The 16,861-nt window shown below is 32.4% G+C and overlaps 1 protein-coding gene across 1 annotated transcript in view; it reads right to left on the bottom strand.

Annotated features, from left to right (window-relative positions):
• The window catches only part of LOC129222439 (ral GTPase-activating protein subunit alpha-1-like), an 81,754-nt gene that overhangs the window by 18,099 nt on the left and 46,794 nt on the right, over positions 1 to 16,861 (bottom strand). The window contains 8 exon segments of the mRNA XM_054856953.1: positions 4,095 to 4,203; positions 9,123 to 9,181; positions 9,836 to 9,961; positions 10,049 to 10,180; positions 10,270 to 10,425; positions 11,104 to 11,202; positions 15,016 to 15,212; positions 16,714 to 16,737. Of these exon segments, the coding sequence (XP_054712928.1) occupies positions 4,095 to 4,203; positions 9,123 to 9,181; positions 9,836 to 9,961; positions 10,049 to 10,180; positions 10,270 to 10,425; positions 11,104 to 11,202; positions 15,016 to 15,212; positions 16,714 to 16,737 (902 nt within the window).

Below are 16,861 nucleotides of genomic sequence, written 5' to 3'. Positions count from 1 at the left end.
TCCACCACTGTTAGCAGAAATGTACATTTTTGTCTTTTGTCCCAAAATGGTTAATGAAGGGGCATATTAGTCCGGGAGCCCCTATAAGAACTAGGGAACAGTTGGAAATTTTTAAAATATAGATAGCATATTATCAGCATCGGCTTACATGCAATATTTTTTCATAGATAAAATGAAGCATGCAGTTGCAAAAGTAGTTTTCTCCAATCCCAATATTTTCACAACTGCATTTTTTTCTGATTTTTTCTTATGTAGATGAACAACATGAGACAGAGTTTCAAAACGCTTCCCTAAGTGTGTTGTGAAACAGATCAGAAAAGAACTTTGAACTGTTTTTAATTATTCAATTCTTTATTTATTGTGATCTGTGCAGATTTTGATGTAAAAGCGATTTATCTGGCAGGTGGCGCCAGATAAAATACCTTGTGTCGACAGGTCGTCGGCTGCTTTTTTGTTTCAGTGGAAGCGCTACTCCGCGCCTGGCAGTGTGGATGGCAGACATCAATAAAGTTGTATGTAGATATTTTGAGTTAGTTCTTGTACCTATGTGTTCAATCTCACAGATAAAAATATGGTCAGAATGAAATCGAGGAGTTTCCTAACAAAGTGATTTAAATAAAACAGAAAAAGTTAATGTAACTCATATCTTTCTGGAGCGACAGATAGGCACATTGTTCCCTAAAAAAATTCTCTTTTGGAGATACAGTCGAGTCTCCATGTATGGAACTTCCGTACATCAAATTTTTCTATATATCGAACTTTTAGTAAATCTCAATGTTTGTTACATAAAAAAACTATTTCCATACATCGAAGAAATCTCTATCTCAAAATTATTTTTGGATATAGTGAGACATTTCATTCAACTTTAGACCGTTTGCATGAGAAAAATTAGGAGAAAAATGAAGCTCAGACGTTGTTACTACAAGCCCCACAAGTCAGTCAGTTGAGGATAAGGGGTGGACAAACAACTGAATTCGAGAACAAAACAAGCAAGTCATTTATATTTTATGTTGTGTCTTGTCCTTTAAAACTAATTTCTAGCTATTCCTTTTTTTCTGGTTGTTGTTCCTTATTCCTAAATTGGTTAAGCTTCAGGGAAAATATACAAAATTCCAAGTCATCGAAAAATGAAATGCTAGAGGACATTACGTTCAACATTAGGTCCTCGACTTCAATTTTCAAAAAATGTTTCTGATGAAGTTTTTAGAGGATTCAATAAATGCAAACATTTTTTTTAGTGAACTTCTAGTAAATCTGGCTATTCAACAAGACTTTCATAGTTCTTTTTTTTTTCTTTTTTCTTTTTAAAGAATGTAACTATGATGGTTGTAACCAATGTCTAGATTACTGTTTATTTTAAAAACAATAAACAACAAATTTTTCTTATCTTTTTTTAATTATTAATTTTCATATTATGTAATACACAAACAAATTAGAAATGGAGTTTTGTATACAAAATTAGATGTAACTTTAATGTTTTAGAAGTAATTACGACAAAATTAAGCTCATTTCTATACATTAAAATTTCTATACACCAAATTTTTCTCTCACAAGTAGCTACTTCGGTACATCGCCACATCAGAGCAATGGTAGGATATCTTAGTGTTATTCCAGGGATTAGATGTCTTACTGTTGCTCTGAGGCGATGATATGGAGATTCGACTGTACCTACATTTGGAGCAATATGCTTCAAACAACAAAATAAATAAAAAATAATATCATAAAATTTGTTGTTCACTATACCACTTCAATTTCTTTTAAAAAAAATGTTCTACCTGTATTGTCCGTTTTTCACGAGAAGGCACTTTGCCCTGCCTCCTTGAACGCGGAGTTCCATTTTATGTGGAGGTGATCAGTAAGCAATCCACACTCTTCTAAATGAGACAACCAGACAGCCTAAACTTGGGCATGCATTTTAATGTGCAAAAAAGTCTAAGTGTCCTTTACATCACTTGCTTCACTTGTCTGTTGTCATTTTAGTTACAGTTGGATCCCGACTTACGAGAGAGATGCGTTCCAAGACTGCTCGCATAAGTCGAAATTTCACGTTGTGGAAAAGTTCTGTGTATGAGTTTTTTATTAACACACCCAATTATTTTAGACCTTTATAAACACCTTTTTAAACTGTTTTAGACCGTTTTAAAACTATATATTACCCTTTCTTCCATAAAAAGCTGAATTTTTACCACATTTTTAAAAAAGATGCATTATCTTTATATATAAAAATGAATGTTTGTCTGTATGCCATCCATGAACTCAAAAACTACCCGGCAGATTTGGCTGAAACTTTCACCGTTTGTTATTTTTGGTACTCGGAATGTTTATAGAACAGTTCGAAAAAAATCCAATCGGTAGTTCCTTTTTTATTCCAATTTAAGTCACAATCCATTGGATAAATACGAATAAAATTATCGGCAGCAGAAATTAATTCGCGTGAAAGATCTCATTGATAAGAAGTTAGCTGTTACCATTTTTCTTGAGTTTGAACAAATAAATTCTTTCTTTATTGTTTTACGGCTTTTCATGCAACGGGGGGATTTAAAACTTTTTCTATTTGATATTTTTAGCGATTGATTGATCTTGAAAACTGCGTGAGTACGAAATTTGAGTATAGTCACGGCTTCACTTGATATCTGGACCGATTATTATGAAAATTGCTATATATATGTATTTTTCCACGGAGAAGGTGCATAATATGCTCATTGAAGCCACTCGCCACCAGGTGGCACTGCAGAGTAGCAACTTCTGCCCCGTTCAACCGATTGTCATGAAAATCAGTATAATGATGTATTTTTTTGTTGGTGTAGCAACGCGCGTCGGGTACAGCTAGTTCAACATAAAATAATGTTACGATGCACAAAATCAATGATCAATGGAAGAGAGAGACATAAAAATAAAACAGTATGGTACCTACGTATGTAGTAATAAAGCACTGCACTGTAAGAGTATTATATTGTAGATACAGTAAGTTACATTTATAACTTAAATATTGAAGATGATGATTTCTGCTGCGCAATCTGATGGTCATTCTAATAAATTTTTAATACAGTTGCTTCGCATTTGCTTTTATAGCATTTACATTTATGATAACACTCCTCTTTCAGAGACTCGATAATCTTCAATACAAGAGCAGATTCCAATTTCATATTGTTTGCATTTTACTTAAAAACTACTCTGCGTGCTTCATATTAAAACTAAGGTCTGAACTTATACGGATTGCCTTCTCTTGACTTTTAATTATACGTATGAAAGATTCGCTCATAGCTAATTGTCCTGCTACCTTCAACCCACCTTCTAGTTGTTCAAAAGTATCAAGAATCTTTACCGTCACCGTACTTAAACGGTCACAAATTTCGCTTTTTGTTTCCATATTCAAACTTTAGAGAGAGAAATTTGCTTTAGCTCTAAAATTCATTGCCCCTGAAAAACTTGCATTATTGCCATTTTATGTAAGTCGGACTGCATTGTAGCGGGAGTCGACTGTATTTTCACATTTTAAATAGTGCTGTTTCAGAACAAAATGCTATGATCCGATATACCTTCTGCCGAAAACAGCGAAATAGAATCATCGGATAACCCGTGACAAAGGAGGAGTCAAGCGCCTTCTCGTGGAAAACGAACAATACCAACTCATTTTTCAGTTTTTCAAACATCATAAATATATACATTTAACTTAAAGCACTATGAAAAAAAAGTATAACAGTCCACCCAAAATCAGTAATTCTAATGAAATGTTAGAGACAAGTACCTCTTTGCTCTTTGAAGGTTTTGATGTAGGTGCTATAGAATTCTTGAAAGCAAAAGAATTAGCAAAAATCACATGCACAACCCAATCACCAGAGTTGAGAAGAAACCAAAGGAATGTGAAAAGAAAAACTAAAACTCAAAATAAGGCAAACAATTCAAAATAAGAACAAAAATTAACTTGAAATTAATGTTAATTTGTTAGTATAATTGTACTTAGTTTTAAAAGATAAAAAATAACTAAACAGTAAAATTCAAAAGAAACTGACATTTATTTTTAAAAAAATAATGAAAAAATAAATAAATAAATTGGCTATGAAAGAAACTGAATACAGATAAAAATTAATTACCCTAACAGCAATAAGTAAGACTGTAACAGCTTCTTTTATGCGATAATGATTTGTTCTATTCATTAATTCTTCATATAAATAAATACCAATGCTGTTGATAGCGATACACCTGAAAAAGAAAACAGATTACTTGAAAAATGTTAGCATCTATGAATAAAGCATATAAAAAAATATAAATAAAATATTTTCGAAATATTAGTTGTTCATTTTAGTAAAATTTAATAAGCTGATTTATCATAGATACTTAAAAAACAAACGAAAAAAAAAGTAAGAAACAGAGAACTAACAGTTTATTCACTTTACCATAGCCAAAATGATATGGAATTAATCAAACCATTACATGTTACATAAGGAAGAATTTTTTTAATATTGCTTTCTGACAGCTGTTCAAATAATCTAACTCTGAAAACAAAAGACGACGAAAAATCCATTAAAGAACAAAATTGCAAAAACTCCACATTTCAGGGCAACAAGGGATCATATGAAAAATTAATAAATAAAGATGTAAACTTATGGAGGAAACTCATCTGAGTAATGAGACATACCCCCAAAATATATTGGCCATAATTTTGCAGCTTTAAGATTACTAACATTATTATTGTATTCTTGTTTAATTGTTTCGCCCCAATGGTTAACATTTTCAGTGCTTACATAAACTCTGTTGAAAGCATGCTATGTACAATAAAATCTTCAAAAATAATGTATTTAAGCATACAGTAAATGAAAATGAGTTTTAAAATTCAAAATTGTTTTTGGAACACAAACCTTGAGTAATTTGCAGTGTTTTCCAGAAACTGTAAATTATTGCATTTTAGAAGAATTCAACTTGAACAATAATTTTATGACTTTCATTGTTTTTCAACTCTTCCCAAGTTAACTTTTTATTTATTCATTTAATTATTTTTTGAATAAAACAGAAAACAATTCAACTTTATAAAAAAGAAAAAAATAATCTTTTTTTTTTTTTTTACATTTGTGTCAATAACTATCTATAACAGTAAAACCTGTAAAGTTGACCACCCTTGTAAGTTGACCATCTGTCTAAGTTGACCGCTATTTTCAGGCACAGAATTTGATCTATATCATATAATTCAACCTCTATTAGTTGACCACCTGTTTAAGGTGACCAATAAAGTAGTGCACCGCAAGTGGTCAACTTACACAGGTTTCACTGTATTTCAACAGCATATTAGTTAGTAAAGGTTTTGCAAATTCATATTTCTGATAGAATGTTATTGTTTTCTAATTATCCTCCTAATTACATGCAATGTACCGGACAGCCTGGTTATCACATTTAGAGTTTCAATGAGATGACATATGCCTTTGGCTTGGTTATTCACTATTCTAGACTGATGAGTTCTAACAAGAAGGAAACTGCAGTCTCTGGATGTGATAACAGGGCTGTCTGGTATATTGCATGTAGTCTAGCCTTAGCCCTGGCTTAGGAGCAGTAACTTACTTCTATTATTTGTAAACTGTTTGATACCAAAGACCTTTTATTAAAATCATTAAAATTTAAAGCATAACTTACACTCCAATAAAATTTAATACAAGTGTATAACTAAAAGCATAAACTACAAAAGGGAGGAAAGGGCAACTGTACTTCCATAAAATTATATTGAAACGTTTTCTAAAACATATTGTGTAATTACATCCAAAATGTACAATCAACGAATTTTAAACAAGGGTTTTTAACTACCTTTTAACCCCTTCCCGCTCGCTCCCGTGAAAATGCTGTGCTGGGGTTTCGACCTCCATTTCTCGCTCCCATCATATTGCTGTGCTGGGATGTGCAACGGGGGGTATTAACGCGACGAAACTATTATTACCAATTCATTTATTTTACACGGAATACATTTTATTTCTTTCTTTATACACTAGATGGCAGCACCAGTCCATTTTAAATGTAATTGCAGATTTTAAATGTACAGTAGAGCGCCGATTATCCGAACTCCAATTAACCAAACTTCCAATTATCCGAACCGTGTTTTTCGCCTTTTAAAATTTTTTAACCGAACTTCCAATTATCCGAACCGTGTTTTTCGCCTTTTAAAATTTTTTTCCGAACTTTATGCGAACGGCATATTTTTCATCCAAAACCTAATTTTTTTTTCCTGTCCCTTCCAACCAAGCTTTCAATTACGTACGTACTCTTTTTTTCACCCTGTTATCTATCTTTTTTCTTTTCTTTCTTGGCATACAAATTTTAATCCGGAAACTGCAAGGTATTTTTGGGGAGTTTTGTTAGTGGGAAGAGAGAACACAAAAGGTTTGAAGAAAGGGGTTGAGAAACCAAGGTCAAAGCACAAAATTCCTGTTTGCATTCTTCTCCCCCCACCCTCGCTGTGGACACGTGGGGAAAAACTGGTTTGTGTGACGTATCTACGTTGACAAAGTGAGTTGCTCAGAATCATGTGCTCTGCTTTTTTTAGAGTTTGTTATCGTCGATATCGGTTGCTAGCCGCTGTTAATTCTTGTTGTTAATAGAGTTGTTAGTGGTTGTTACTAAAGGTTTCTTGATAGCGGTTGTTGATTGCACCAGCGATCTAGCTCATTTCTTTTTCTGCAACGAAGGTGAAAAGATGTCTGGAAAGCGAAAAAGAGTTGTTCTTTCGCTAGGAGACAAAGGAAAGATATTGAAGAGGCTGAAAAATAATGACGCCGCTTCAAAATTAGCAGCGGAGTTTGGTGTAGGAAAGTCTACAATATCAGATATAAAAAAGAATGAAGAATCAATTATGAAGTATTTAACGGGACTTGAAAGTGAGCAAGGAAGCTTAGATAGAAAATCGATGAAAAAATCCTTTGATGATAAAGTAGATAAAGCTTTGCACATGTGGTTTTTGCAGAAACGCTCATCTGGTCATCCCATTTCTGGACCCTTATTATGTGAGAAGGCACTATTTTTCAACGAAAAGTTGAATGGAGAAAATACTAATACATTTCAAGCAAGCTCTGGGTGGCTTAGAAATTTTAAGCTACGGCATGGTATACGCGAAATCGGATTGCATGGTGAAAAATTATCTGCATCTACAGAGTCTGCTACGAAATTCGTAAAAGAATTTATTGAATTTGTAAAATCAGAAAAATACGAAGAAGAACTGATTTACAATGCAGATGAGACCGGCCTGTTTTGGAGATCTTTACCCCGAAAAACATTAGCATCTGAGTTCGAAAAAAGTGCTTCTGGAACTAAATTAAACAAAGAAAGAATCACAGTTCTTAATTGCGCAAATGCAACCGGTAACCATCGAATACCATTGTTCGTGATAGGACATTCAAAGAAGCCTCGATGTTTTAATAATTGGAAAAATCTGCCAGTAATTTACACTTCTCAAAGGAAGGCTTGGATGACATCAGAAGGTTTCATTGATTGGTATGATCACACATTCATTCCTAAAGTTAAGACACATCAAGAAGATATGAAGAAAGAGGGCAGAGTACTCCTACTTCTTGATGATGCACCTTCACATCCGTGTGCAGATACCCTTGAACGGGAAAATGGGAAGTTCCGAGTAAAGTTTTTGCCACCTAATGTTACATCACTGATACAACCCATGGATCAGAGTGTAATAGAGACATTTAAGCGCTTTTATAGAAAGCAAATGTTGAGAAAGATGCTTCTATCAGAAGACACTGAAGAGCCTGATTCCCAGAATGCCAAAAACATTAATTTAAAAGATTGTTGCATTATGGCTGCCGATTCCTGGAAGCTTGTAAAATCATCAACGTTAAAAAATGCCTGGAATAAAATTTTAAACAGGGAAAAAATTGATACTGGAGCAGAAGCATCTGATAAGGAAAATGAGGAGTGTAAAACTATAAAAGAGATGGGAAGAATCCTAAATTATGAGGAAAAAGAAATTAATGAGTGGCTAAATTGTGACATGCAAGACCCTGGATATCAGATTTTAAATGACAATGAGATTGTGGCTGAGATTGAAGGCGAAAATGAAGAAAATAAAAATGAAATTGAAAATGAATGCTCTGAAAATGACCCAGGTCCATCACATAGCGAAGCCTTTGAATGCTTGGAAAAAGCTATGAAATGGCTCGAAAGGCAGAAAGACGCTGATCCTATTCAAGCAATGCATTTAAGAAGCATTAGAGATAGGGCAGCATTGAAAAGAATGTCTTCTTTGAAGCAAGAAAAAGTCAAAAGCTTTTTTACTTAAATTATAATCTTTTTAAAAAAAAGACAAAAAAAAGTTTAAAAAATGAAAAAAAGACAAAAAAAAGTTTAAAAAATGAAAAAAAGACAAAAAAAAGTTTAAAAAATGAAAAAAAGACAAAAAAAAGTTTAAAAAATGAAAAAAAGACAAAAAAAAAAACATTTTTAAACACGCCAGCACTAACAGTGTTGCCAGTCCTAAGCCTGGATAAAGTGTGAAGGTTTTTGTATAGATAGGGATATCCTTTAAATTGTCTCTCCAATTATCCGAACTTTTGCTTATCCGAACTAGGGTCGGTCCCGACGTGTTCGGATAATCGGCGCTCTACTGTAATTGCAGAGATGAAGAAAGGAAATTTGGTACTAACTTACCAGACTGTGACGTTGGCATCTGTATCTCAAGCTTTGAAATTACCACACAAGAAAAATTTACTTATCTTTACTTATATTACACAAAATATTAATAAAATTATTTTTTAATGTATAAAAGATATATTTCTTAAATTTTTGTTGCTTGCTTGGGCTTGTTTTTTGACTTTTCATAAAATTTTAAAAAATTTTAAAAATTCAATCTAAAAAATATTGAAAATGAAAAATGAATGCACATGTTGTTCATACACTTATTTTTATATCTTAAATAAGTCTTAATAAGTAATCTCTATTTTTTCTTAAATAAAAAAATAGACAATTTTATGACCGTTTTCTTGAAAATTATCCAATTGTTAAGGGGTTAATACTCTCTTTAGCGTTTAAGCCAAATAATGTATTTCAACCTATGGCATGCTTTGTGCAAGAGTGAATAAGAAATAGTTATCGTATACAACTGATTCAGTTACGTATCAGTTCAGCCTACTCACCTTGCCAGACCAGCTGGCTCTCGCTTTCCAGCTTTAAATAATATGCTTGTAATATGATCCTGAAGAGGGGAAAAAAAATTGAATGATAAATGTTTCAAATATACTACTCATTTCAAAACAGCTCATTTAATTAAGTATGTTAAGTCATATAAAACAAAATAATAATTAGCAGAATTAGTAATAAAATAGCCAAAAGGTCAACAAAGTTTGATGTGGTTTTAATCAACAAAAATAATTTCCGAAACATGGGGGGAGAGGATGAATTAAAAAAGAAAAAAACAATTACAAATACTGATTTAATTGCTTCTTTCAAGAAATGCAATGGTAAAACAAGGGAAAATAGTCCCAACACAATATTTTTCAACTCAAAACAAACTTAAAAAACTTGTTCCTTCTTACAAATAAGCTGAAATTTAATAAAATTCTAATTAAAGTTAACAGTGCAAAAGTGTCATATACAATTAATTTATGCACGGCATTAAATTTTAAAAAAAGACAAGCATATTTATGAGCTACAGTGCAGTTTCATATAAGTTATGTATTTCAATATTCTATTACTATTTTTGTAGACATAATAAATATTTTCATTTTGTATCTATGAAAAACATGCAGTAAACTTAAAAAGTTAAAAATTACCCTTTTTAAATTAGAAATTGAACAGTAACTCTTAAATTGTACATAACTTGCTACAGGATATGTATAAGAAAACTCACTTTTGCATCATTGCAAGCAATGGTAAATAATTCTGTTGATGAAGGCTGAAGAGTTGAAATTTCTTTGTATATATTAGGTAAGCATAACAATGCGCCTAAAATAGACATTGCTTCAGTTCTAGGAACCTAGCCAGAAAAATAATACAAAATATAATAATTAAAAATATATAATATGAAAAAAAATTTCTTAAAATCATATTTAAAGTCACTTACTCCATTTACATCACTGCTTGAAATAACTGTATCTGCAGCGTATATAAAATCCATAATCAAAAGAGTGCAGCCTGGAAGTCCAACAGAGAAAAAATTTGGACCACAGGACTTTACTATTGTGTTAATAATATCCTGAAATTAGTAATAAATAAATTACAAAAAATACAAGGAAAATGAAATTAAGGGAGAAAGCAGTAGCATAAACAACTGCTTTAACCTACCTGATCGTTGGCCATGAGGCCATAATGAAGAGCATGATAAAAATGTACAAGATGATCTTTACTGATGGGCAAATCATGACGACGTAACATTAATATACAAAGTAGTTTGTATGCAAGAAGTTTTCCCTGTTTGTACTTTTCAGGTAAACTAAGAGCCTGTAACCAAATTAGTAAATTAAAATATATCTCATAACAGTATAAAGTAGATATCTATACTAATATTATAAAGAGAGAGGGCGGATTTTTGTGTGTTTATATGTTCGAGGTAATCTCCGGAACCACTGCACCTATTTGAAAAATTCCTCCACTATATAAAAGGTCTCTCTTACAGAGTAACATAGGCTATAATTTGAAAAAATCCGATAAATAGTTCTTTTCTATTCCAATTTAGGCCCAAATTTCACAGAAATTGGCATTATTGCCTATTAAAGGGGTAAAAACTACATGCACATATTAATATTATGTATCGTTGAAAAGGGTAGAATTTTCCATGTTCTAAACAGTTTGTTTCAATGCTTTAACTTAATTACGGCGGGAGTAATTTGCATTTTTAGCTCAAACTTTTTTAGGCTTATGTGAAATTTAGGCACTACTTTCTTCATTAAATCTATCAATAAAAAGTGAAGGAATTATCCCACAGTTTTCTTTGACACCATTGGAAAAAACGACATTTTTTACTCCAGATCTCTCTCGACCTTTGGTCGAAAAAATTGGCTTCTATCTTCAAAGGAAAAAAAGTTACAAGCGTTTTTAAATCAATTTCAAAATATGTCATAATTAATAAAAAGATAAAATATGGGTAAAATTCAATGTTTTTATAGTTTAACTGTTTACCTGAAACAACCATGGAGCAACAAGAAGAAGAGGTGGCAAGAGCTCTGGAGGAGGAGGGGTTGTATGGTTATCTAACGTTACTCCTAAATTATCTCGAATCTGCAAGAAACGTTTGATGAAAGTTTAATTATCAATACATGTAAAATAAAAATGTAAGTAGAGAAAAAAATCAGTGTAAAGTGCATCCACTGCATTATGCTCAAACTACTGCAATGCTCCAATACAAGTTACAAAAAGAAATGCTTTGACTTCACTGCTTCTTTTTATGGTACAAACAAGTGATTAGAGACTTATTTGTACTATATATAAAACAGATTGTTTCCAAGGATGATTTTTAGAAGATTTTCAGCAATTAAAAAAGTTTAGCAATAATTCAGAACAACTATAAAACTTATATCTTAAAAGTAATTTTCGTGTCCTTAAAGTAAACAATTTTTCTTTCTTTTGCAACACTACCCTGAGTTTGCCTTGATTTTCTAAGAATGTTTTCCAATGCTGTGCTATGTTTTTAGGTCTTACTGTTAGTTAAAGACTTTTTCAAAAGGCAATCACTCGACCCACAAACTTGGGGCTCCTTTTTTTTTTTTTTTTTTTTCCTCCCTATTGAGTTTATTACTTTTCTTTAAAAAGATATTATTTAACTGTTTTATTCTCTTTCATTCTAATGGCATGTCCAGCCCACTATATTCACTAGATTGTAATTAATTGACTATGACCAGCCTAGCTGGGCCCAGAGCCTGTTGCTGGTCGTCATATTTGTATTTGTAATATCTGGGTTTGCATAATTTCATATAATTCAAAATTAATCTACTAAATTACCTAAGAAGTATTATTTAACTTAAGTTCATCCAAAAATATTTCAATGACTGTTTCTTTTCAAAACAGCAGGAGTTTACTTGTCTTTCTCAATTAGAACTGTCCAGTATATTTGTTTCAGCAGCATACTTAAGAATGGGTCTAATCTATTTTTTACAAGTAATTTAGTTATTAAACAGTCCAAATGTAGCAAATTATAAAGTAGTAAAATGATGAGTCAAAAAATTATAATAAAGACACATTAGAAACTAAATAATTTTTTTTTACAAAATTAACCATTTTTCACTTCAACAAATTATACTGAAATGTTGCTTTGTCCTAGAGTACTGCAGAGTAGTTTTTTACAGCGTTATTTTCAGTTAATCCAATTATTTTAACACTTATTTGAATTCTTCTAATGTGTTCCAGTAATTAAGTAATTACACTCTTTTTGACTTAATGGATTTCATAATTTCCTTTCCACTTTAATTTGCCTTTAATACTAAAATTTTAAAATAAAGCGACTCAGGTGTTGATTGCCACAATAGGGTTAAAAATTAGTTTTAGCACTATGCAATTAAAATTTCAGTCATTACGTCTTTGAAAACATCAAAGTTTTTAGAGCTATGAATAAAAATCTGAAAAATTAAAGTTTTTATACATCAATGGCTTGAGAACTTTTAAAAGTCGATTCCATTTTTAAATATTTTTTACTTGCAAAAGAGGCTTCATTTTCATTCTCTTATCTTATTATTTAAATAACTATACAATTTAGTTCATTAGTTACTGAGGTTGTTAAACATGTAAACATTTTGATATTTCCAGAGCTATATTATGGATGATTAAACCTTGCAATTTCTTATTTCTGTAGGTTCAGACATTTACATATATTTGGCTTTATCACTTTCACTTTCAATCAAACACTACTTGCCAGTTTTGTCAATCGACTTTCTCATGCAGTCTATCTTTCATTTTGAGAAGCAAAAAGTTAGCATACGCCTAGCTAGACCGGCTGCCGATTCCACAACCTGATTTGATGTAGCACTTCCCTAAATCTTATCTTAAATACTTGATTTTTACCCAATTGAAGGTGGACTGGTAGTACAGGTGGGATCACGTGGAGACGGGCAGAGGGGTCTATGACGTATTCCCCACAATCAAGCTCCCTCTGCGAGTCTCACATCGCTGCCATACCGTCTTTTTAACAGGTCATGGACCATTTCCACAATATCTCCATCGTTTTGGTCTCATAGAATCACTACTCTGCGTGGATGGTGGGATGGGTGATGCATACCATTATTTATTCGATTGTACACTGACAGATCGCATGCATTTACGATGTTCCACAAATATCTCAAGACAGCAAAGAATTAGACAAGCAATCACTCACCCACACAGGAAGCGGAGAATGTGGTGGAAATGTGGTTAATTCTTTCGAATTTGTTATAAAACATGAACCACCAACTTAAATAAAACAAACAAAATGAGGAAAACAATTTTAGGCCGATCGTATTTTAAGTGATTCCGCAAAACTCCAGGACGTCTCGATGCTTGGTGCCTACGTGGAATACAAAGAAAAGGTTTGACTTACCCCATGTAGTAGAAACACAATAAGCACAACTCATTTCGCGTCACTTGTGAAAATTTATTCCGATGATTATCACTTACACGACGAATATCAAGATCCTAGGGAGCTCCCGCGGCGTAATCAAAACATGGAAGGGAATATAAAAGATTACAATATGAAAAATTTAGGTAAGTTAAGTTCACAGTCCAGTCTGTTGCAGGGAATTATGTCGTCACAGCAGAGGGATGTGCGTTGTACATGGGGAGGCTAAAAAAAGGCGCGGCCTGCTGTTGCAGTGAAAGAACTCATCGTAGGGACATCAGCGAGGAAGATGATGTAAAACCACATGGATCCGGCCGCAATACCACGGCGATGACGGAGAAATCACAATTACACAGGACGAAAATGATGCAGCGGGAATCAGGACTAAATTCATGTCGACCGCGCGTACATCTTTCGCTATCCGGGTATCACCAGCTACAGGTGCATCATCAGCCTTCTCTGATCATATGCAATGATCATCCAGTAAAAAGAAAGGGTTTTCATCCGTGCATGATCGGAGCTACTTCCACGTGGATGCGAACATTTTTCAATATTTTTTTAGAAAATCTTGATTAAATACAGGATCTCATTCGTAACTAACTTATCATTTTTTTAGAGAAACAGGGCTCTAAGGCTCCTGTGCAATTATTTTACAATTTACATCATTTTTTATGCTGATGCATCCAGATTTTGCATCGCAGTCGTCGCCATTGCACATGACCCATTTTCAGGTCAAGCGTCCGCGCTCCAAACCCACGCTCAGTCACGTATCACGGCTAGCACACTACTCCTTTTTTCCCGAAAACTTTCATGAGACATCAAGCTAAAAACCCACGCGGTCGCGTGAAAAACAGATATTCATATGCGGCGTCACTTAGCACAGCGAATGGAAACGCGGGAAAATGACATCACCTACGAAACCACACCTACGGCCAATGAGCGAAAAAGGCGGGAGACAACAAATCACGGGAGGAAGAAGGGAAAACATGGTCGCCGAAAACTCAGAAACGACGCCATTAAATCAGAAAATGCGAACGCATGAATTAAAATGCGAATCTAAGAAAATATATGTGATTACTATATCACAGAGAATGAATGAAATTTTCAAATTATTGTCTTCAGAAGGATTTCAACTCCAGAGTACCACGTAGGCCCTTTTTCCTGGTACTCATTTCATAGTGTATTGACAACTTGTTATTTATGTTATATTTATTGTATTTTATATTTTATGTCAAAATTTTAAAGTATTCAAAATTCTGTATTCTGTTATTTGTATTCTGTATTATGTTATTTGTATTCCGTATTTTGTTACTGTTTTCTAAATTCTCTATTCTGTTACTTTGGAATTAAATGAAAAAGGTTGCAACTTCCTGAGGGTCCCTAATCTGGGCAAGTCACTACTGTAATAGGAACAGGAGACCCACGGGTGTGATGTGGTGTCAAAGTACATCAGCAAGATTAAAGAAAGTTTAATTACATAGAATTATAAATTTAATCAGCACACTCACTTTTATTAAAAGCTCAGAAAGATCAACAAGGTACTTAAGAACTTGAGCATGAATTATAGCATCTTTAATTTTATTAATATTTCCTAAAGCTCCTAGCATTCTCTTCCACAGAACTACTGCGACATCAGATAACCAACCTCGAGTAGTACCCCCGGACATGACACTCCGTGCTTCCTGAGAGCTACATGTACCAATTTCTGTAAGATTTAATGAACATGAATATTAGGATTTTACCGATTTGAATAGGAGCAAGATAAATAAATATATCACAGTCAAAGTGCTGCTAAGAATGAGCAAGAAACAAAATTATTAGAAGCGAAATTAACATTAAAACATTTTAACAACTAAATTTGTTTTTAAAATCATAGCTGATCGTTACATAAAAAAAAGACATAATAAATTAATAAACTTCTCTTAACTAAGAGATTTAAGGTCAAAATAAAGCTTTTCAAACTTTTCAAAAGAAATATGGCATAAAATAAACAAGGCACATAATATGCATTGCAAATAATTGTATGTTGATAGAACATCAAAACAACAAAGAGTTTCCAAATGAAGTACAAAAAAAATAAAATAAAAATAATAATGATAATAATAATAATAATTGTACTAAAAGTTTTTTTTTTTTTTTTTTTTGGCTTCTAAAAAATAATTTAGGGGGAAAAACAAGAATACGGTAAAATTCACTTAATACAACTATTTAATGCCCAAGGAAAAGAAATTTAATGTACTAAATTAGTTTGCTTGCTACTAAGTAGAAAAGGCCTTTCTTAAAAAATTACTGAGGCAAATAAAAATTAGAATTGCAACTTTCTGATTTCTGAAAATGTGTTAATGTTTCATTAATAAGTTAACATTATACAGTCGAACTCCGGTTTAACAAACCTTTATTTAATGAATTTTGCGATTTTGCGGATTTTTCTTTTCCCCCCACTAAATAAAGGCAAAACCCCCTATTTAACGAATAATAAACCCCGAATTAGCAAATTATTTTAACAGATGGATTTTTTTTTTTTTTTTTTTTTGTTTTTTGTTAATTTGAGTTAGGAAATGTTGGGTTGGTTTCCAAATGATGCATTCATCTTGTCCAAAGCAGAAAAAGGCTTTTCTTGGAATTGGCAATTTTTGACGGACAAGGGAGCAATCAATGAATAGCGATTCTGATGCAGAAAGCAATAATGAAACTCCCCATTAAAAACTGTTACTTTTTCCAGGCTTTACATGGGCTGGAAACTAAAAACATATCTCATGCAACAAGCTGTAAATGATCTAGTATTTTCTTCTCTCCATAAACTCAAAAGAGAACTATTTCAAGTCAAGTATCAAAAAAATTGTCAAACATCTATTACTCAGTACTTAAAAATTTCTATTAACTAGTGTGAAATAAGTCACAGAATGCTGAATAAAACGTGTACACTTTCTAACTATGGATATTTTTGTGCAGTTGCTTATTTGGGCTTTTAGATAAAGTAAGTGCATCTTTTATTCACATCCCGATTTACGAATAACCCCGATTTAACGTATAAAAATTTGGGTCCGGATGAATTTGTTAAATCAGGATCTGACTGTACTTTGAAAGTCAATAATAAAGATTAACATTAATTTTATTTTGATGCATTTCCTTTTTTAACCTCATTAACACATATTTTAATTTAAAAAAGTAAAGAAAAAGATTTAAATCAATTTAATATAGCCTACCTCTTTTTTTCCTTTCAGACAGACCTGGCATTATATTAACAATCATTTAATGAAGTGTAAAGACATTTTAAATAACATTATCAACAATTTTAAAGTCAACAGCTATTATTAAGTTTTTTATAATATTTCTTCATTCATGAACAGTTTT

The sequence above is a fragment of the Uloborus diversus genome, chromosome 5 (assembly GCF_026930045.1).
Source record: "Uloborus diversus isolate 005 chromosome 5, Udiv.v.3.1, whole genome shotgun sequence".
Classification (NCBI taxonomy): domain Eukaryota; kingdom Metazoa; phylum Arthropoda; class Arachnida; order Araneae; family Uloboridae; genus Uloborus; species Uloborus diversus.
This window is presented reverse-complemented; position numbering and strand designations above follow the sequence as displayed.